Source organism: Manacus candei, unplaced genomic scaffold, assembly GCF_025592945.1.
Source record: "Manacus candei isolate 608988 ecotype Guabito, Panama unplaced genomic scaffold, ASM2559294v1 h1tg000182l, whole genome shotgun sequence".
In the NCBI taxonomy this organism is placed as follows: domain Eukaryota; kingdom Metazoa; phylum Chordata; class Aves; order Passeriformes; family Pipridae; genus Manacus; species Manacus candei.
In genome coordinates this window covers 75,863-98,005 of record NW_026138230.1, presented here as the reverse complement: position 1 = coordinate 98,005, position 22,143 = coordinate 75,863, and the positions used below count along the sequence as shown (strand labels likewise).

At 61.1% G+C, this 22,143-nt stretch overlaps 2 protein-coding genes across 2 annotated transcripts; one reads left to right on the top strand and one right to left on the bottom strand.

Annotated features, from left to right (window-relative positions):
* The first annotated feature begins 3,952 nt into the window (after positions 1-3,952).
* On the top strand, positions 3,953-6,585 carry OPN1SW (opsin 1, short wave sensitive). Its single transcript, XM_051773979.1, has 5 exons — positions 3,953-4,296; positions 4,854-5,022; positions 5,436-5,601; positions 5,937-6,176; positions 6,432-6,585. Exons 1-5 carry the CDS (start codon positions 3,954-3,956, stop codon positions 6,552-6,554), a joined length of 1,041 nt encoding a protein of 346 aa, XP_051629939.1. The 5' UTR covers position 3,953; the 3' UTR covers positions 6,555-6,585.
* A 1,029-nt stretch (positions 6,586-7,614) lies between these two features.
* On the bottom strand, positions 7,615-22,043 carry CALU (calumenin). The gene is made up of 7 exons (XM_051773980.1): positions 22,025-22,043; positions 17,885-18,113; positions 13,128-13,321; positions 9,771-9,937; positions 9,597-9,657; positions 9,093-9,292; positions 7,615-9,013 (listed from the first exon to the last, which is right to left on the bottom strand). The coding sequence occupies exons 2-7, from the start codon at positions 18,100-18,102 to the stop codon at positions 8,909-8,911; spliced, it is 945 nt and encodes a 314-aa protein (XP_051629940.1). The 5' UTR covers positions 18,103-18,113; positions 22,025-22,043; the 3' UTR covers positions 7,615-8,908.
* Positions 22,044-22,143: the final 100 nt, after the last annotated feature.

The following is a 22,143-nucleotide window of genomic DNA, read 5'->3' as shown; positions in this document are numbered from 1 at the left end:
CCTCGATACCCTGACACCCCAGGCACCCGAACACCCCAATACCCAGCACCCCGACACCCCAGGCACCCCAAACCACAGCCCCTGTCAGCACAATGCACCCCAAACCCTCCCCCAAAGATGCCCCTAAAACTCACCCGCTTGGGTCCCCCCCAGAAGGCCCATCCAGGACCCCCCCCTCGGGACCCCCTAAGTCAGCACCCCCCTCTTGGGACCCCCCAAACCACATAAAAACCCTCCCCCCAGCCCCAGGAGCACAACTGAGACACCACAACCCCCCCAGGATCCCCCTCCGGGGAAACCCGCCAGGAGCCCCCCCAGAACTCCCCCTTGGGCCCCCTGCCCAGACCCCCCTCCCTGGTTGCCCCCCCGGTGGCTCCAGCCGTGGCCCCCCCGGCCGTGCCTCAGTTTCCCATCACGGTGCCACATGTCTGGGGAGAGGGCTCGGTCAGTTTTGGGGTGACCCCCGAACCCCCGTGCCCCCCGAATTTCTCGTGTGTGTGTGTGTGTCCCCAGACGCCTCGGCACCCTGGGGGGGGACAGGGGGGACACTCGGGTGACCCGGATCTGGGTCTTTTTGGGGGGGTAATTTGGGGGGTATCGTGTTCCCCCCAGTTCCGGTGCCTGCCCTGGAAGCTCCCAGCGGGGGGAGTGTGGGGGGTGCGGGTGCACCCCGAGGTGACAGCGGGTGACAGGGGGTGACGTGGGGGGGTGACGTGGGGGGGGTGACGCGGTGGCGCCTGCGCCAGCACCTAAAAATAACCCGCCGAGTCAGAGCCACGCACCGGCACCCAAAATACCCCGGGGGGGCACGCGGCGGGGGGGCACCCCCAACACACCCACACCAAAAATACCCCGGGGTGTCTGGGTGGGCACGTGATGGGGGGGGAAACACAAAGGGATGACACCCCGGGACCCCCGAACCCACGGCAGGTGTAGGATGGTTGGGGGTGGGGTGGTCAGGGTGGTCCAGGAAGTGGGGTCAGGATGCCTGGGGAGGTCCAGGGTGTCGATGTGCTCCTGGAGGATCGGGGTGGTCCAGGCTGGGGGTTCAGAATGGTTCTGGGGCGGGTCAGGGGTTCTGGGGGGGCAGAGAGTGCTTTGCGGGGGCTTCTGGTGCCCGCCGGGGTCTGGGCTCCGCTGCAGCCGGGGCAGAGGAAGATGATGGTGAAGGCCGTGATGAAGGGTCTGACCCCACCAGTGTCTCCTGGGGAGGGGACAGGGAGCAGGCCCATCCCCCTGGTGCTGGCACCCTGAATCCCACGTCCCCCACCCCGTCCCTGGCTCCGGGTCCCCTCCGGGCACTGGGGCTTGGGGCACTCGGGGTCCTCGGGATGGGGGGACACGGGGAGGGGACTGTGGGCAGCATGGGGGCACAGATGGGGTGGCAGCGGGACAGTAGGGACATGGCCACGGGGACAAGGGGGACAGGGCTGGGGGCAAAGGGCCAGGGGAACACGGAGTTCATGGATGGGGGACACAGGGGACATGGCCACGGGGACAGTGGGGACACGTGTGGGGCCACATCCAGGAGGGCACAAGGGCAGGGATATGGAGGCCCTGGGGGGGTTCTTTGGGTGCCACGGGGCTATGGACAGGGGTGTGGGGTACAGGGGCCATACTGGTCCAGGTGGGTGCCGTGGGGTCCGTGGGGTGGTACCGGTGGGTGCTGGGGGGTCTCGGCTGGGCTGGTGGTGCCGCAGCCCCCAGAGCTCTGTGCTCAGCACGTCCTGCCGTGCCCACAGCACCCACCCACGGCACCCTGAGAGCCTTCCCCGCTCCATGGCCACCACCCTGACACTCCATGGCCACCACACCAGACTCATGGAATCCCAGAATCCCTGAGGCTGGCAAAGCCCTCCCAGCCCATGGATCCACCCTGGGCCCCATCCCCACCTTGTCCCCCAGCCCAGAGCACTGAGTGCCACGGCCAGGCCTTCCTGGGACACCTCCAGGGATGGGCACTCCAAACCTCCCTGGGCAGCCCCTGCCAAGGCCTCCCCACCCTTTCCAGCAACAAATCCCCCCTCAGCCCCAACCTGACCCTCCCCTGGCCCAGCCTGAGGCCGTTTCCCCTTGGCCTGGCCCTTGTTCCCTGGCAGCAGAGCCCGACCCCCCCCGGCTCCCCCCTCCTGGCAGGGACTTGCAGAGCCAGAAGGTCCCCCCTGAGCCTCCTTTGCTCCAGGATGAGCCCCCCCAGCTCCCTCAGCCGCTCCTCACAGGACTTACCTGGCCCCAGCCCCCCCATCAGAGCCCCCCCAGTCAGTCCAGGTCCCCCAGAGTTGTGCCAGGCGTGGGGTGACCCCAGGGTGCTGTTGGTCCCTGCTGTGGACACTGGTGTGTCCCCCCCGTGCCCTGGCTGTGCCCATAGCCCCCAACCCCCCCATGGCCCTGCAGCCCCCCCGCAGCCCCCCCACCCCCACCGTGTGTCCCCCCAGCCCCTCAGCTCCGTGTCCCCAACGCCCGTGGCTCTGTGGGGGCACCTCGGGCACACACTGGAGGACACATGTGGGGCCCTCTGTGGGGTGCCCGTCCCCGTGGGCCACCAGCCCTGGGGTGCCCGTCTGGGGGTGCCCGTCCCCGTGGGATTCCAGTACAGCACCAGCAGAGCTGACCTGATCCAGCACAGCCCAGTACAGCCCACCACGACCCAGTTCTGCCCAGTACAGCCCAGTACACCCTGGTACAGTATGACCAGACCCAGTACAGCCCAGTACAAACCAGTACAATCCTATGTGACACAACCCAGTTCAGTACAGCCCAGTACAACCCAGTAGGAGGATACAGTACAGTCCAGTATGATCCAATACAATACAGCCCAGTATGATCTAGTATGGCCCAGTACAGCCTAGTACAGCCCAGTATGACCCAGTACAGCCCAGTACAACACAGGCTGGAGGTACAGTCCAAACGGCCCCTCTGTACCACCCCCCTGTCCCTATCCCTGTCCCCTTCCTGTGTCCCCCCCGTCCCCATCCCAGTCCCAGAGCTGGACACAACCCCAGGGGTGCCCCAGGCTACCCCCCGGGTGTGCACCCCCAATTCCCCACACCCCCCCAAGGCACAGCCCCCTCGGAGGTGCCCCCTGCCCGACCTCCCCTCCCTCTCTGGGGGTCCCAGGGTGCCACAGCCCCATCCCTGCACTGGCCTTTATAGGCACCCCCAGCCCGGGGGGGCCCCACCGCCCATAATCCCCCCCCTAAGCAGCTTCTGCTCATCCTTCCTGCCCCCCGAGGGTCCCACGGGTGGAGGGGGCGGGGGGACAGGAAGAAGCTGGGGGTCATCTGGGATTTGAGTCCCTAGCAGCACACCCCCAAAGTGACCCCCCCACCCAGGTACCCTCAAAGCAACCCCCCACCCAGGCACCCCCCAGTTTTTCACCCTCCAAGGTGAACATCCCCCTCAGTCAACTCCCCAAGCAGTGCCCCCACCCCTTAACCCCTCCCAGCTCTCCCACCTCACATGGGGACAATCACTGGGGGGTGACACCGGTGGGGGGGACATCCTGGGGTGCTGGGGAAGGCAGGGGGTGACCTCATGGGGAGGACCCCAAGTTCTTCCTAGGGCAATCAGGGCCAGGCCATCCCAGGGGAGCAGGATCAAGGGGGACCCCCAAGGACACCTGAGGACACCTGGACATCCTGGTGGGACTAGGACCAAGCCTGGGGGCACCTGGGGACACCTGGGCAAGCTGGGGGGAGCAGGATTGAGCTTGGGCATCCCTGGGGACCCTCCCCACACCCAGGTGTGTGGGGGGAGCTCTTCCGCCCCCCCAAATCCCCCCCGAGCCCCGGCAATCGGCTCGGCCTGGCTCAGGGGGCCGATTAGGCGCTGAGCCCGGCTTAGCCCCCCCTAATCCCCAAGTTTGGCCGAGCTGAGCCCTGATCCCCCCTAAGCGGCTTTAGGGGCGCAGGGTATATCAGGGGGGCGGTCGCTGCGCCCCCCCCACCGCCGCCATGGACGAGGAAGATTTCTACCTGTTCAAGAACCAGTCAGGGGTGGGGCCCTGGGATGGGCCCCAGTACCACCTGGCGCCCAAGTGGGCCTTCTACCTGCAGACCATCTTCATGGGGGTGGTGTTCCTGGTGGGCACCCCCCTGAACGCCATCGTCCTCATCGTCACCATCAAGTACAAGAAGCTGCGGCAGCCGCTCAACTACATCCTGGTGAACATCTCCGTCAGCGGCTTCATGTGCTGCATCTTCAGCGTCTTCACCGTCTTTGTCTCCAGCTCCCAGGGATACTTCATCTTCGGGAAGCACGTGTGTGCCTTCGAGGGCTTTTCGGGGGCCACCGGAGGTACGGGAGGACCACGGGGGCACCGGGGGCTGGAGGTGATGGAGTGACCACCAGGGCTGCTGGGGCCGGAGGTGATGGAGTGACCACCGGGGCTGCTGGGGCCAGAGATGACCACTATGATCTCCTGTGCTGTGGGAGTTGGGTTGATCACCACGGGCTGCTGGGGTGCAAGACCTGGGGTGACCATCTGGACCTGTAGGAGTTGACCGCTATAGTCTGGTGGGGCCGTAGGAGTTGTGGTGACCAGTGGGGTCCGGTGGAGCTGCAGGGAGGGGTGACCCTGCATTCTACTGGGTCTGTAGGAGTTGGGGTGACCAGTGGGGTCCAGTGGAGTCTGGTGGAGCTGTAGGGAGGGGTGACCCCGCATTCTACTGGGCCCGTAGGAGTTGGGGTGACCAGTGGGGTCTGGTGGAGCTGTAGGGAGGGGTGACCCCGCATTCTACTGGGCCCGTAGGAGTTGGGGTGACCCCGTGACCTGGGGGTGCTGTGGGACATGGGGTGACCCGTGGCCCCAGTGGCCACGGGCGGGGTGCAAGGCAGTGGCCGTGTCCCCCCAGGGCTGGTGACAGGGTGGTCCTTGGCCTTCCTGGCCTTCGAGCGCTACATCGTCATCTGCAAACCCTTCGGCAACTTCCGCTTCAACTCCCGCCACGCGCTGCTGGTCGTGGCGGCCACCTGGGCCATCGGCATCGGCGTCGCCATCCCCCCCTTCTTCGGCTGGAGCAGGTGGGGCTGCGGGGCACAGGGGGTTTGGGGGGCAAGGGGGGGCCTACAGAGTGCCAGGAGGGAGGTGAGACACCCGGCAGTGCCCTGGGGTGCCATGGGGGTGCCAGGAGGGAGGTGAGACACCCGGCAGTGCCCTGGGGTGCCATGGGGGTGCCAGGAGGGAGGTGAGACACCCGGCAGTGCCCTGGGGTGCCAGGAGGGTGGTGAGACACCCAGCAGTTCCGCAGGGGTGCCACGGGGGTACCATGGGGTGCCAGGGGGTACCAGGAGAGTGGTGAGACACCCAGCAGTGCCCTGGGGTGCCAGGAGGGTGGTGAGACACCCGGCAGTTCCGCAGGGGTGCCACGGGGGTACCATGGGGTGCCAGGGGGTGCCACTTGGTGCGAAGCAGAGGCTGAGTGCAGGTGCTGCAGGTACCTGCCTGAGGGGCTGCAGTGCTCCTGCGGCCCTGACTGGTACACGGTGGGCACCAAGTACAAGAGCGAGTACTACACCTGGTTCCTCTTCATCTTCTGCTTCATCGTCCCCCTCTCCCTCATCATCTTCTCCTACTCCCAGCTGCTCAGCGCCCTGCGGACCGTGAGTCCCAGGGGCACGGGGGGCATGGGGGACACTGGAGCTGGGTGTGCCCGGGAGAAGGGCAGGGGGATGGAGGGTGGAGAGAGGCTGGGAGGGGTGAGAGGGAGGAAGAGATGGAGCGGAGGGAGGGATGCAGAACTGCCTGGAAGGAGGGCGGGAGGGGAGGAGGAGGGGGAAGAAAGAGAGGGAAGGGAGGGAGGGAGGAAGGACAGGCTGCTTGATCAGAAGGGTGGGCAGGAGCACAGGCAGGTGCCCAGGCAGGGGGTCGGGGGGTCGGGCAGGGGATCAGGGGGTTGGGCAGGCCCCAGGTGTCCCTGTCCCCGTCCCCATCCCAGGTGGCAGCACAGCAGCAGGAGTCGGCCACGACGCAGAAGGCGGAGCGGGAGGTGTCGCGCATGGTCGTGGTCATGGTGGGGTCCTTCTGCCTGTGCTACGTCCCCTACGCGGCGCTGGCCATGTACATGGTGAACAACCGCGACCACGGCCTCGACCTGCGCCTCGTCACCGTCCCTGCCTTCTTCTCCAAGAGCGCCTGCATCTACAACCCCATCATCTACTGCTTCATGAACAAACAGGTGACACCACGGACAGGGGGCACGCGGGGCACCCACGAACACACGGGGTGTAAGGGACATCCAGGGACACCTGGGGACACATGGGGACACCTGGGGACACATGGTCATGTCCAGGGCCACCAACAGGGCTGGCACGGACCGAGGGACGGGAGATGGGGCCAACGTGGCATCAGGGGTGTGAGGACAGTGCCAGGGCCGGACATGGGGCCAGTGGGACCCTCGGGCTGAGCTGTCCCCTGCCCCGTGTCCCCACAGTTCCGCGCCTGCATCCTGGAGACAGTGTGTGGGCGGCCCATGAGCGACGACTCCGAGATGTCCAGCTCGGCCCAGCGCACCGAGGTCTCCTCCGTGTCCTCGAGCCAGGTCAGCCCCAGCTGAGGGGCTGCGGCACCGCCCTGGACCCCACGACCCCCGGCTGCCCCCCGGACCCCCGGCTGCCCCCCCGGACCCCTGGCTGCCCCAGCTGTGGGGCTGGCGCTGCCCCGGGGGTCCGGGGTCCCCGGCCAGCCTAGGATGTAGCGCGGGTGGGACAATAAACCACGGCCGCGGTCTGAGCGCAACGGGGACCCTCTGCAGGATGGGGGACACGCTGTGGGAACCCCTGTGGGACCCTCGGGATGGGGGACACGCTGTGGGAACCCCTGTGGGACCCTCTGCAGGATGGGGGACACGCTGTGGGAACCCCTGTGGGACCCTCGGGATGGGGGGCACACTGTGGGAACCCCTGTGGGACCCTCGGGATGGGGGACACACTGTGGGAACCCCTGTGGGACCCTTGGGATGGGGTACACGCTGTGGGAACCCCTGTGGGACCCTTGGGATGGGGTACACGCTGTGGGAACCCCTGTGGGACCCTCGGGATGGGGGGCACACTGCACACCCCACGGCAGGGCAGGATGGGGGTCCCGGGGTGACTGTACCCCACAGTTGGGTGGGATGGGGGTCTCAGGGGTGGCTGTGCTCCACGGCAATGCCATGGTGGGACTCTGCTCCCTTGTCCCCTGCAGGCCCCACAGGCAGTGGGGGGGCAGGAAATGGGATGCTGCCCCTCCACCTCCATCCACGGGGCTGGGCTGGGGCTGAAGCCCCCATTTATAGGGCTGGGCTGGGGCTCGATCCCCCCCATGGGGCTGGGGTGGGGCTGAGCCCCCCATTCATGAGGCTGGGGTGGGGCTGGATGCCCTACATGCGGCTGAGGTGGGGCTGGCTCCCCCCATCTGTGGGGCTGGTATGGGGCTGGATCCTCTCCATGGGGCTGAGCCCCCCCAGTCTCCAAGGCTGAGGGCCAGGACTCCCCTCAGGCCCCACATCACTCCCCCCCTGAACCCCAAATCCATCCCCCAGGCCCCCCTCCCCTTCCCTGGGCTCCCCCTGCCCACACTCTCCCGGCTCACTCTGGGGGGTTCCCCGAGATCCCGGTTTGGGGGGACACAGGAACTGGGGTCTGGCCCCCCGGCCCAGGGGGTTGAACAGTTTATTGAGCCCCGGCCGAGCCGGATCCCTTCAGTCAGCCAGAGCAGAGAACCGAATAAACCCGGAGCAGGCGGAAAACCCGTGTCCGGAGCGGTCAGTGGGACACAAATCCTCATGGATGGGGGAAGCAGGAGAGGGGCCGCAGGGGTGCACTGGGAGTGATGCCAGGGGAGCTTTCCTGGTGTTCCCAAAATCATGGCTGCTGTCCCAAACCATCCCTGGTGTCCCAAACCACCCCCCGCATTCCCAGATCCTGAGCCCAGCGCGGGGACAAGTTCCCAAACCGCTCGCCCCTGGATTTAGGGATGGGGAGGTGGGAGAGGAGGAGGAGGAGGAAGAAGAGGAAGAGGAGGGAGGATCCAGTCGGCACTTGGAAACCCTTGGAAAACAATTTAAGGGAAAACCCAGGAATCTGGGGGTGGCCAGACCAACTTCACACAGCTCGGGGAGCTGCGGGCAGGGACAAACGACACAGAAGAGGGAAAACACTGGGAATTATCCCAGAGCGGGGTGGGATGGCTGGATGAGCCCCCCCCCAGCCCGGGTTTGGGGGATTCAAGGCACTTGGAGTGGGGCCGGGGGGGCCTGGCCAGATCCTGGGGGGCAACGATGGGGGAGGGGGGTTCCCACACCCCGGGGTCACCTCCCCTGGGGTCCCCTCGGGTGCCCCCCGGAACCTCCCGGGGTCCTGCTGCTGCTCTGATGGGTTTGGGGTTTTTTGGGGGCTTTGAATTCTCATTCCAATTTCACGTCAATGTTTCCATTTAATTTGATTTCACTTCCCAAGTTCAAATTCCATTTCGATTTCCAATTTTCATTTTAATGTCTAATTCTAATTTTAGTTTCAATTCCAACTTTAATTCCAATTGTAATTTTAATTCCAATTTTACTTTCAATTCAAATTCCAATTTTAATTCCATTTCCAACTTTAGTTCCAATTTCAATTCCAATTTGCCAACTTTCACTCCAATTCCAACTTTTATTCCACCTCCAGTCCCAATCCCCCTGTGAATTCCCCGCTGCCCCGGGCGGCCCCGTCGCTGCCCCCGTGCCGGGGGAGCCGTTTCCACACGTGGTAAAACCAAAACATACAAAAATAACCCAAAAGTCGTTAAAATCCCAGGAAAACCCACGAGAGGAGCCCCGAGTGCCGGGGAGGGTGTGGCTTTCCTGAGCCCCATCCCCGGGCGCCGGGATGGGGTTTCCCGTGGCGGGAGCGGCCTGGGCGCGGGCGCAGCCCTGAGCAGTGCCGGCGAGGCCTAGAACTCGTCGTGCCGCACCAGCGCCTCCCCGAAGTCCGTGGCCTGGCTGCCCACGAACAGGTCCGACTTGTCCACGATCTCCTCCCGCGTCAGCTTCCCGTCCTGCAGGGAACGCCACATCCCGCTATTCCCCCCGCTCCTCCCACCCCGCTCCCGAAATCCCACCGGAGCGCGGGCCCACCTTGTCCTGGTCGGACTCGTAGACGAGGTGCCGGGCCTCGGCCTCGGCGTGGTCGTAGTCCGAGGGCAGGATCCAATCCTTGGTCTCCTCCTTGTCCATCTTCCCATCCCGGTTCTTGTCTCGGAATTCCACAAACTGTTCCCGCTCCGTCTTCACCCACTCGGGCTCGTCAGCGTCGCCATCCTGGCTGTACATGTCACCTGTGGGGAGAGAGGGATCGGGATCCTCCCGACCACCACAGCCCCGTCCCCATCCCAAGGACTGACCCAAAGCCTTGAGCTCCCCGAGTCCATCCCCAAAATCCCAAAGCACCCTTTGGATCAGGATTTCACCCCCAAATCCTCAACACTGGCACAAGGTGGGGGGCAGAAGTTGAGAAGTTGGAAGAGAGAACATTCCCAGAGGGGGAGGGATGGGAAGGATGTGCCGGCAGCAGCTGACACTGCATGGGGAAATGGAAGGGACATGGAGGGCACATGGAGCACCGTGGCTCCGGCGTCTCACCGATGTACTCCTCCAGGTCGATGAAGCCGTCACCGTTCTTGTCAATGTCCTCCATGGTTTCCTGCACAGAGACACCGGCGTGAGCCAGGCCCGGAGTGATTCCCACCCCCCAGCACTCCCCTCACCAGAGCTTCCTGGGAACATCCATTCCCAACGTCTCCGTGCCAGCCCCACCTGCACGACGATGTCCTTCATGTAGTCGTACTCCTCGGGGTGCAGGAAGGCCGTGAACTCCTCCTTGGTGGCCGCCAGGTCCCCGTCCTTGTCGGCCATCTTGAAGCGCCGCTCGTCCCGCACCATCATCTGTTTGTAGTTGAAGCCGTCGTCGGGGTCCGGGTCGTCTGGGAAGGAGCAGAGGGAGCGCCCGGATCAGCTCAGGCAGGGGAGAGACCATGGTCACCACCAACCCAAGCCAACCCCAAGCCAACCCAAGCATAACCCAACTCAACCACAGCCTCAACATCCTCACCCTCAAACTCAACCCCAGCTCTGCCTCCTCAGCGGGCACTTCTCACCCTCAACTTCCTCAGCACAACCTCAACCTCCTCCACCCAACCTCAACCCCCCACCTCAGCTCAACCTCCCAGTGCTTCGCCACCGCAGCCTCAAGGGCAGCTCCCGGCAGCCGCCGCGTCTCTCCTGCGCCCGTTCCCAGGAGGAGGAGGAGCTGCAGCAGCCCCGGGATCGCGGCATTCCCAGGGGGAGGCCGGCACGGTTGGAGGCTCAGCCGGAGCTATTTCGGGAGGGGAATGTGTAAGGGGATCTCGCTCGCTGCCGGGGTGGCAGCAGAGCCGGGAGGCATCGGCCGGGTGGGACGGTGGGGCCACTCGGCACAGCCCCGCCGGCAGCGGGAGAGGAGCTCCGGGACACGGGGCCAGCAGCCTACGGAGAACATGGATCCAGGAGGACGTGGCTGTGGCCACGCTCTGGTTAAGTTAAACCAGAGCCAGGCCTGGTCTAAACAACAGGCTCCAAAAGGCTCCGTCCCTTTGTCCCTGCTCCGCTGCCTGGGACAAAAGGCAGGGATTACAGAGCTCTGGATCAAGGGACTCCGGATTAAGAAGCTCTGGAGCAGCCCCAGAGCCATTAAATATCTAAAGATTTTGATTTTAAGGCACGTCTAGGGTAGAATGAAGCCAAAATTCCCTATTCTATTCCCAAGGTTTCGCCTCGGGAAGCGGCACAGCCCCAGGCAAGGAAACCCTCGGGATTGGGTCCATTCCTTATTTGCTGTCGGGCCAATCGATGAGTCTGATGGAGGGCAGGTGGGTTAAAAATGGTCACACACATTTCCCCCCAAGGCCACTTTGTGTCTCGGTCCCTGGGCAGGGGGAGGTTTGGGGGAGCAGACGGAGAAGCTTCTCCTGGGATGAGTGTTCCTGGTTTCAGATCCCAGCCTAGGACTCAGGAGTTAAAAAATAGGATGATGATGATGATGATGATGATGATTCAGATCCCACCCCAGGATTGAGGAGTTAACAAAAATGGGATGATGATGATATGATGATTATCTTCTATTTTGATTTTGAAGGGTGTTTCAAAGAGATTTTCGCTCTCAGATGAAGCTCTTGGACATTCAGCACTTGGTATTCCCTGTTTCCCGGAATTCCCCCAGAAGAGCCCCACATGGCTCTGTGACACCTCTGGGGGCCACCTGGTGACTCATCCCCATGTTTAATTAATTAATTAATAAAACCATCCCCCCCCCCAGCACCTGGTTTTGCTGACAAAACGCTGTGTTCCCAACCCCCTGGAGCAGTCAAGGGCGGTGCCCGGCCCCACACAACCCTCGGCTGCACGCCAGCGCTCCAGAGGCACTTCCAGAGGCATTCCAGCCCTGCTCCGGCCAGGGAGGGGACTGAGGGGAAGGGAGGGAATCTTCCAGCAGCAAGGAGCTGGGGAAAAGTGATTCCTGCCGAGAGGAGCCGGAGCCAGGGCGTGAGGCGGGATCCTCCCGGCACTCCGTAAGGACACAGCTATGTGGGAGCAGCACGAGCCGAGGCTCCAAGGGGCCTGCCAAGGACACTCAGCCTCCGGCACCGCTCCGGGCTCGGGATCGGCCCTGCTGGGGCTGGGCACTGCCCAAATAACTGCTCTGCCTGTGGGAAGGGGCTTTTCCTTAAGCTCATTAAGAGGGTTTCACTAATTCAGGGTTTTCTCATTAAGGTTTTTTCCTTATTAAGTTTTCCCTCATTAAGGTTTTCCTCAGTAAGGTTTATATTTTTCCCTGTCCCACACCTGCAGGTCTTAAATCCCACCCCAGACCCCCTCAGAAAAAAAGGGTGTTCAACCCTTCCCAGGATCTCTCCTCCCCCTTCCAGGCTGCACTTACATGGGCAGATAAGCCCAGATCCCAGAAATCCATGGCAAAGGGAGGTTTGGGAAGCGCTGCCCCAGCCCAGGAAGGAGTGGGGGGCTTTCCCCGGCCACCAGCACGGAAAACCCAGATCCTCCCAGAGCCCGAGGGACATGGATGAGCCCGAGGGAGATGGATGAGCCTCCCGTGTGGCAGCTCCCCCTCCGCACATCCCACGGAGCAGTTTGACTATTTTTGGCAATATTTAGGAAATTCGAGCGGGTTTCCCGCTCTGGAGCCGCGGCTCCTCCGTCTGCAGTGCTGGAGGCAGGAGCTGCACAGGGACTGGGGGTTCAAGGGTTTAACCCCAAAACAGCTGCTCCTTCCCGTGCTCCCGGGGGTGTCCGAGGCTGCGGCTCATGTCCCCAAACCCCCAAGTTCCAGGGTCTCACACTGCTCCCAGGACAAGGGAAAGGGATTGATGGCTCTGCTGATGGTTTTTGTGGATTAGGGATGGGATGGGATGGGATGGACACACCTAGGTGGTTTCACAACCACCAGTCAGTCAGTTCCACCTGCAGGTTCCAAATGCCCCCCCGAGCCAGGAATTCCAAAGGACCGAAACCCCCCATTCCCACATGCTGTTAATCCCTAAATCCATGGGATTCAGCCCAGAGCTGTGTTTGTCCCCAAACATCCCCATCCATTATGAGGGGGGTTCTACATATTTTGGGTTCTTTTCCTGGGATTTTCCTTCAGTAATGCCATCAGAAGGTCAATTTGGGGAGTTCTGGGGGTTTTTAAGTGAGACTTTGGGGACATCTGCCCAGGTTGGCACATCCCTGGGCTCATTCCAGGGGACAAATCCAGCTTGGGCCAAGTCAAATTCCTGCCACTGCTGCTTCACACTCCCAACCATGGCCTTCTTCTGGGCCTCCTTAATCCAGGCCTCAAGCTCCCCCTCCATCACAACCCCATCCCGATCCATGTCCATCCCACTGACCATTGCACCACAACCCCACCCCGATCCATGTCCATCCCACTGACCATTGCACCACGACCCCATCCCGATCCATGTCCATCCCACTGACCATTGCAACCCCACCCCGATCCATGTCCATCCCACTGACCATTGCACCACGACCCCACCCCGATCCATGTCCACCCCACTGACCCTCATGAACAGCTCGTCTGGCTGGCTCCAGGAAAGGCTCATCCCCAGCACCAGGACCTACCCAGGATGTATCCATAGGTGGCATTTTTATACTCCTCCCAGGAAACGAGCCCGTCCTCGTTGAGGTCGTGGCCCTTCCACTGCCGCTCCACATCCTCATAAATCCAACGCTTCTGGGCAAACTTGATCCAGGCCTTGAGCTCCTCCACCGTCACAAACCCGTCTCCATCCTCATCTATTTTCCCTACAATCTTCCTGTTGGAAACATGGAGAAATCCAGCTAAAGTTAAGGAAAACAAGAGGCTGTAGGGGAGGGAATGGGAAGGGGAAGAGGGAGCAAGCAGAGGTGGTCACGGAATTTGGGAATTCAACCGTTTGGAGAGTTTATCCCTAAAACCAATGTATAGTTCAGCTGCCAAAATCCCAGCTCAGCCACTCTTGGGCCACTCAGGTTTTGGTTTCTTCAGAAATTAAAGGTTTTCAGGGAAAAACTTCCTTCTTAGACCTTTGGGAAAGACCCGTCCGTGTGTCCTCCCACCAAGATGGCACCAGGCGAGGAGCACGGACTCGGTTTTGTACTAAAAACGGGAATCTTGGCTCTGCCTCTCCTGGTGGCACGAGGAGTAAGGCGAGGTGGTTATGGAATTTGGGAATTCAACCATTTGGAAAGTTTGTCCTTAAAACCAGTGTTTGGTTTAGCTGCCAAAACACCGGCTCCGACACGGAAATCTTTGGCTTGGCCACTCAGGTTTTGGTTTCTTCAGGAACTATGAATTTTGGCGGAAAAGCTTCCTTGTTAAAGCCCGGGAAAGCCCCACCCGATGGTGCCAGGCGAGGAGCACGGACACAGGTTTCCCTGGAGCTGGGAAGCAGAACTCAGCACAGGAACCGGGGCCGGGGCCGGTCCCACCCGCTGCCCGGGGCAGCAACCGGAGCCGCGCTGGGGCCGCAGCAGCCGCGTGCCTCCGTTATTTTTAGCAGCAGCTGTAGGAAAAGCCACGGCAGGAATGCGGGATCCAGGGGCAGATGGAGCTGGGGGGTGGGGGCCGTTGGAGCCGCGGGGTTCGCTCCCGGGAGCGGCCGCAGCTCCGTGCTGGGAAGGCTTTGAGCTTCCTCGGATGAAAATCAGGGATCACAGCCCCGAAATCCTTTGTCTGGAGAAGCAGGATCCTGTTTTTTCCTTTGACAGGGAGGTTTAATGGAAAGCCATTCAGGAATCCTCAGCTCCAACCCAGGTATTTGAGGAATTTTAAAAGACAGGTGGCATTTTTAAATCACCACCGGGACAACTCATTCCCAAAATACTGAGGCAAAGGGAAACCTGGACACCAGAGCCACCTGCACCAGCTCCCAGGCTTTTGTGTTCCAGAATTGCCTCGATCAAGGAAAACTAGGAATTATTCCATGGCACAAATGATGTTCCTGGCAATGGGAAGCCGGAGAGAGAACTGGGAGAAAACTGGGAGAAACACGGGATTTAACTCTGGCAGGGTCTCAGCACGGGGGCAGCGTGGGGGGCCCTGCCTGGGAGACCTGAGGGATTTTACAGAGAAACATGTAAAATAAATATGTAAATGTGCAAAACCTCTCCTCAACAGAGCCTAAACTTACAGGGAAATAGGTAAAATACTACAGAAATATTTCAGAATTTTCCATCTCCATGGGCAAAGTGTCTCCTCCAATATTCCTGATCAAACTTCACAGGAAATTATGAAAAATGCCACAGAAATAGTCAGAGTTTTCCACATAAATATATAAAAAAATAGATCAATAATATCACATGAATATTAAACACTGGTCCATATGAATATATAACAATTCCATGTTTCCCTTTCCCAGGTGGGTAACGCTACCAGCAAAGGGATTTATTGCAGAAAACCCCTGGAATGGAGAACTTGACCTGGTGGGGGTCGGTGGCCAAAGCAGCTTTTCCAGGGCAGTTTCCAGGGGGTTAATTAGGGAACAGTTTCCCAGGAAAGTCAAACCCTCTCCAGCCTGGAGCTGGGCACTCGGGAAGCTCCCAGACCTCCTCCCCCAGCCGGTCCCGCGCCCGGGCCGGCACCAGCTGCTCCCGGCTGCTTTCCCAGGGCAGGAGCCACCAAATCCGGACACTTTCCCAAACCCCCCACTTTGTCCCCCCGCAGGAGGGGGGACAGCAGATGTTTGGGAAGGGCTGGCAGCTGCTGTCGTTCCCACTCCCTGCTCCAAGGGGATCCGGGTGCCCAGTGCTGCTGCCAGGGAACGTCGCTGGGACAAAACAAGGCAGAGCTCAGGGCGCTCTTCCCAAATCCCTGACTGACAGAGCACAGGACACTGTTCCCAAATCCCTGACTGACAGAGCACAGGACACTGTTCCCAAATCCCTGACTGACAGAGCACGGGACCTCGTTCCCAAATCCCTGACTGACAGAGCACAGGACACTGTTCCCAAATCCCTGACTGACAGAGCACGGGACCTCGTTCCCAAATCCCTGACTGACAGAGCACAGGACACTGTTCCCAAATCCCTGACTGACAGAGCATGGGACACTGTTCCCAAATCCCTGACTGACAGAGCACAGGACACTGTTCCCAAATCCCTGACTGACAGAGCATGGGACCTCGTTCCCAAATCCCTGACTGACAGAGCATGGGACCTCATTCCCAAATCCCTGACAGAGCACAGGACACTGTTCCCAACTCCCTGACTGCCCAAAAAGCAGGGAGGTGAGCAGAGCTGCATGCAAAGAGCTGGGCAAGCCAGAGGCGGAGCTCTCCCAGGAAAATGGGCCCTTCCCACAGCACAACTCCCCGCTAAAGCACAGAATTTATGGAACCAGACCTTGGTAACAAGTTTATCAAGGCAATTCCAGCTGGGGAAAGTGGGAATTGGCCTCTGTGGCTAGAAGTGAGGCTGGTTTGTGTGGAGGGCGTTGAATCTCCGATGGAAAGGCCCGGGCGGCACTGCCGGCGTTCCGGCGGATAACTCGGCAGAACAATGGGATTGAGCCGTGACGGAGCCCTTGGACCAGGAACGTGGCGGGGGAGGGAGGCCAGGGGGGCCCTGCCTGCTGCAGCCGGAGCTGCACTTCCCTTGGAATCTGCCACTGCTCCGGGGGGATCGAGCATTCGCTCTGATCTCCCAGGCAAAAAGCCTCCTGGATCCTGTATTTTGGAGGTTGCAGAACAACCAGGGCCTGGCTCCAAGGGATCCAGGGGTTTTCCAGATTAAACAGTCCCTAGGGGGGGGAAATTCCCTCTGGCCTCCAAGAGTGAAGTGCTGGGGGTGAGGCCAGTAGCTCCTTCCCACCACGAGCCTGGATGATCCATAGGGATGGATGGAGAGTCCATGGGAAAGCCTGGCAGCCCCTGCCCTGCACATCCCACTGTATCCATGGGGTTTGGCTCTGGGGTTCGCTCAGAACCAACACGTGGCTGAGCTTTTCCTTCCCATCAGGGAGCCCCATTCCCAAAAAACCTCCCAGAATTCACCATGGGCTGCAGCGGGTGCTGCTCCAGCAGCAGCACGGTCGGGATGCTTGGCTGCCAAAAGGGGAGATTTAGGTGGGATTCTGGGAAGGAATTCCTGGCTCTGATGGTGGGCAGGCCCTGGCACACGTTGCCCAGAGAAGCTGTGGCTGCCCCTGGATCCCTGGAAGTGTCCAAGGCCAGGTTGGACAGGGCTTGGAGCAACCTGGGCTCATGGAAGATGTCCCTGCCCATGGCAGGGGTGGGGCTGGATGGGCTTTAATGCCCCTTCCTGCCCAAACCATTCCATGATTCCATGAAAACCTAGCCAAAGCCACAGAGTTCTGGGAATGGAGCCCAACATCCCAACGAGTGTCCCGAGCTCCCCAGGGAGCCTCCAGCCCACCCTGCTCCCTCCTCAGGGCTGCAGCTCCTGGTTGGAGCTGCCCAGAGCCTCTGGAACAACTGCGGGGCAGCTGCTGCAGGGACACAATGGCCCTGCTCTTCTCCTGGGAATGATCCCAGAGCCGGACCAGTGGGGCTGGGAATGCCCAGCCAGCGCCCAGGGGAAGCACAGCCATCCTGGATCCCAGGGGAGGCCTGGCTGGATCCCAGGGGAGGCCCATTCCATCCCAGGGGAGGCCCATTCCATCCCAGGGGAGGCCCATTCCATCCCAGGGGAGGCACAGGCCCGCACCAGAGAGGGAATCTCCATGCAGGCTGTGTTTTCCCAGCTCCCGACCAGCTGCCTCCCAACTGGGAAGCTCCAGTGATCCCAGGGGCTCCCACAGTACCTGGAGAACACGGACCGAGCACAGCACAGACCCCACTGTCACCTCCACTCTGGAGTTCTGGGGAGCACCCAGTGCTGGGAATGGCTCCAGGTGACGTTTTAGGGAGCACCTGGTGCTGGGCACGGCTGGTTCCCGCTCCAGGTGAGTTTTTAGGGAGCACCTGGTGCTGGGCACGGCTGGTTCCCACTCCAGGTGAGTTTTTAGGGAGCACCTGGTGCTGGGCACGGCTGGCTCCCGCTCCAGGTGAGTTTTTAGGGAGCACCTGGTGCTGGGCACGGCTGGTTCCCGCTCCAGGTGAGTTTTTAGGGAGCACCTGGTGCTGGGCACGGCTGGTTCCCGCTCCAGGTGAGTTTTTAGGGAGCACCTGGTGCTGGGCACGGCTGGCTCCCGCTCCAGGTGAGTTTTTAGGGAGCACCTGGTGCTGGGCACGGCTGGTTCCCGCTCCAGGTGAGTTTTTAGGGAGCACCTGGTGCTGGGCACGGCTGGCTCCCGCTCCAGGCGGCTCCGGAGGCCGGAGTGGGGTCTCCCCCCGGCGTGCCCGCCGCTCCCCGCGGGCAGGCGGGCGGGCTGTCCTTACCCCAGGCGCTCCTTGCTCTCCTCGGGGGTGAGCTGGTCGAAGCTCTTGGCCTCCTCGGCTCCCAGGAAGGCGTCGTGGTCGTAGTCGAAGCTCTGGGCGTCGTCGTGCTCGCGGGCGCTGAGCGGAGCCTCCCGCACCACCCGCTCCTTGCGCTCCGTCGGCTTCCCCCCGCACAGCGCCCACGCCACCAGGCACAGCAGGAGCCGCGGGAACAGCATCCTTCCTGCGCCTGCGGGACACCGACCGCACCAGTGGGCACGGGAAGGGGGGCCGGGCCACCGCGACAGGCACGGAGCGGAGCTGGAGCGGGCAGGACGGGAGTAGGGTGGGTTGTTGGGGAAAAACGGGGAGTAGGGCAGGGTATCAGGGCAAAAACGGGGAGTAGGGACAGCTGCCTGGGAAAAATGGGGATTAGGGCAGGTTATCAGGGCAAAAACGGGGATTAGGGCAGGTTATCAGGGCAAAAACGGGGATTAGGGACAGCTGCCTGGGAAAAATGGGGTTAGAGCAGGCTGTCTGGGAAAAACGGGGATTAGCACTGGTTGCCTGGGAAAATGGGGAATTAGTGCAGGTAATCTGGGAAAATGGGGAATTAGTGCACATTATCTGGGCACAAATGATTGATTAATGCAGATTGTCTGGGAAAATGGTTTAATTCCTGCAGATTCTCAGGGCAAATTGATTATTTGATCCAGATTATCAGGGCACAGTAATGAACTGATACGGGTTATCCAGGCAAAAGTGATTCCCTGGCATGGAATATCAGGGCACAGCAGTTAATTAACGTAGATTATCAAGGCACAGGGACTAATTAATGTGGATTATAAGGGCACAGGGATTCATTAACGTGGATTATCAGGACACAGGGATTAATTAATGTGGATTATCAGGACACAGTGACCTTTGAGCCCCTGGCACGTGCGGACACTCTGGAGCCACTCCCACTGCCAACCCCATCCCAGAGCCCCCTGGAGCAGCAGCTGGGGCTGGGGGGGATCCAGGGGTGGAGAAGGGGATCTAGGGTGGAGAAGGGGATCTAGGGTGGAGAAGGGGATCTAGGGTGGAGAAGGGGATCCCAGTGGGAGGGAAGGGGATCCCAGTGGGAGGGAAGGGGATCCCAGTGGGAGGGAAGAGGATCTAGGGTGGAGAAGAGGATCCCAGCGGGAGGAATGGGAACACACCCAGCACATGCCACCTCTGCTCTCCCTTCTCCCGACGTTCCCTCCCCAGTCCCTCCCCAGTCCCTCCCCAGTCCCTCCTGCCGCCTCCTCCCGATGCCTCCAGAGGCTCCTCTGACCCGAGGCCAATGGAATCCTCCCCCAGCCCAACCCCCTCGGATCAAACACCCAAATGTGCCCGGGATCGACAGCAGCTCCAGAAAGGATTCCCCAGGCTGATCCCTTTAAATCCCAGCAGAAATCCGAGTATTCCCCATTCTTATCACTGAGTTCCCAACTGAGATCCCAGCTTAGATCCCAACTGAAATCCAGGTGTTCCCCATCCTTGTCACTGAAAGCCCAGCTTAGCTCCCATCTTAGATCCAAGTGTTCCCCACCCTGACCTCTTTAAATTCCAATCTGAGTATTCCCCACTCTAATCTATTTAACCCTAAATTTATATCAAGATATTCCCTTTCTCTAAATCCTTCAATCTAAGTTTAATCAGGATATTCCCCATCCAGAGCTCTTCAATCCCAGTTTAATTCAGGATATTCCACACCCTTACTGCTTTAATCGAAATTTAAGCCAAACATATTCCCCATCCTTATTCCTTTAAACTTACATCCAGGTGTTCCTCACCCTTAGCTCTTTAAATCTGTGTTTAAAATCCAGGTATTCCCCATCCTTATGCCTTTAACCTGAACTCAGAGCAAGGAATTCTGCCCTGGGAGTGACCCAGAGTGATCCAGGAATGACCCGGGTCCGGGACTGGTCCCACATCCAACCACGACAGTGGCATCAGAACACAGGGACAAGGACACAGAAAAGCCCTTTCCTGCCCCTTTTCTTGGAGGAGGATTTATTGGGCCATTCAGAAAATCCACAAATTTCAATTCTCTGCAAGTTTGGGGGAGGAGGGGGGGAAAGGGGATTTGGGTTATAAAGAGCAAAAGTCACTGTTTTGGTGTTTCCAGGAAGGAAAAACATTCCAGGAGGAGGGAAAAAGAGGAAAAAGCCAATTCCAGGTGTTATCTAAACAGAGCTCTGGATATCCCTGCCCCAGGGATCTGACTCTTGCTCATTCCAGGCACATCCCAGCACCCAGGGCTGATCCCAGGATTAGCCCAGCCTGTGGCACAGAGTGACCCAGAATGGGTCAAACACCCTGATTTTATCTCCAGTGTCCACACAGAGCCTCTGGAAGCCACTGCAAAGGGACACTCTGACCTGCAGCCGGATCCAGGCACGGATCCCAGGATCTGCCCCGGGGAAGGTGCTCGGGGAGTCCAAACCCACACACCAACTGTTAGCCACAGACAATTATCCATAAAAACCTGGCAGCACCTTTCCAGCCAATGGGATGGACCCCAAGGTTTCCCTTGGGAAAAACCAGTCTTTGGGCCCCTCTCCTCCTGGGAAGGGCTGTTGGCAGCGGGTCCCTGTTCTCCTGAATAAAGAGGAGAACCATGGGGAAGGTGGGAACAGGGGCAGTGGTGGGAAGGTGGGGGGTGTCCCCTCAGAATGGGGGTCTGGAACCTCAGCTAGGACAGGAACTTGTCATTCCAGGGGGGCTGGATGGGTTATTGATGGAGAAACTCGGGATTCCAGGTGGGTTTGCTACAACATTGATGGAGGAACCCAGAATTCCCATTGGGTTCACTGGGATACCAAGAAACCTGGAATTCCACGCTGGGCTTGGAACTGTGGTGGTATTTACAGTGCACTGATGGGCAGAAGCCCCTCTGGAAGCACATTTCCCACGTGGGAGGCTGATAAGATCCCATAAAATCCCCCACAGGCAACCCAATTTGTTCTGCCTTTTTATGGGATTGATCCCATTGGAGCAGCCAGGCACCAATTACCCGGGACCCCCAGTGCCACACGAGGGCACACAGGGGGTGAGGGGGCAGGGTCGGGGGTGATCCTCCAGCCCTGGGGGGAATTCCTGGCCCTGGGGAGGATTTATGGATCATGGGGAGTCACTGCGAGCCCAAACCAATCCCAGGGGACAAACGGGCGGGTCCTGCCCCAAACGGGCCCCAGGGCCTGGGGGTCACCAACGGCTCCGGGAGGGGAAAACGGATTTGGGGTGACACCTCCTCGCCCCGGGGTCCCCGTGCAGGGCGGCACCAGGGGTCCCACAGCCCCTTATCCCGTTATCCCGCGGGTCCCACAGCCCCTTATCCCGTTATCCCGCGGGTCCCACAGCCCCTTATCCCGTTATCCCGCGGGTCCCACAGCCCCTTATCCCGTTATCCCGCGGGTCCCACAGCCCCTTATCCCGTTATCCCGCGGGTCCCACAGCCCCTTATCCCGTTATCCCGCGGGTCCCACAGCCCCTTATTCCGTTATCCCGCGGGTCCCACAGCCCCTTATCCCGCGGGTCCCACAGCCTCTTATTGCGTTATCCCGGGGGTCCCACAGCCCCTTATCCCGTTATCCCGGGGACACCACAGTCCCTTATCCCGTTATTCCGGGGGTCCCACAGCCCCTTATCCCGTTATCCCGGGGGTCCCGCAGCCCCTTATCCCGTTATCCCGGGGACCCCACAGTCCCTTATCGCGTGGTCCCACAGCCTGTTATCCCGGCGGAGGACTCCGCGGGGTTGCCCGCGGGCCGGTCCCGGCTGGGTGGCGGGGACCGGACGGGGCTCCATCCCCGGGACGGGGCAGCCCCGGGGTGGTCCCGCCCGCCCCTGCCCGCCCCGGGCCCGGCACTCGGGTGGCCCCGGGGCCGCCCAGCACCGCACGGGCCCCGACGGGAGGGCCCGGTCGCGGGACTCACGGACACGGCGGCGACGCCGCTCCCGCCCGTTCCCATGGCGACCGGGCCCGGCGCCGCGGCCGCCGCGTTACCGCCGCCCCACAGCGGCCCGGCAGAGCCACCGCCCCCGCCTCCCCGGGCCCGAAGCCCATGTCCGGATCGGATCGGATCCGACCCCATCCCACCCCATCCCATTCCATCTCGTCCCGTCCCTCACCGTCCCCGCCGCCGCCGCTCCGCGCACCGGAAGTCGTTGCCGCGCCACGCCGCACGGCCCCCCGCGCGCCCGCGCCAACAGCCAATCACAGCCCTGCCGCGCCTCCCCTGCCGCGCCAC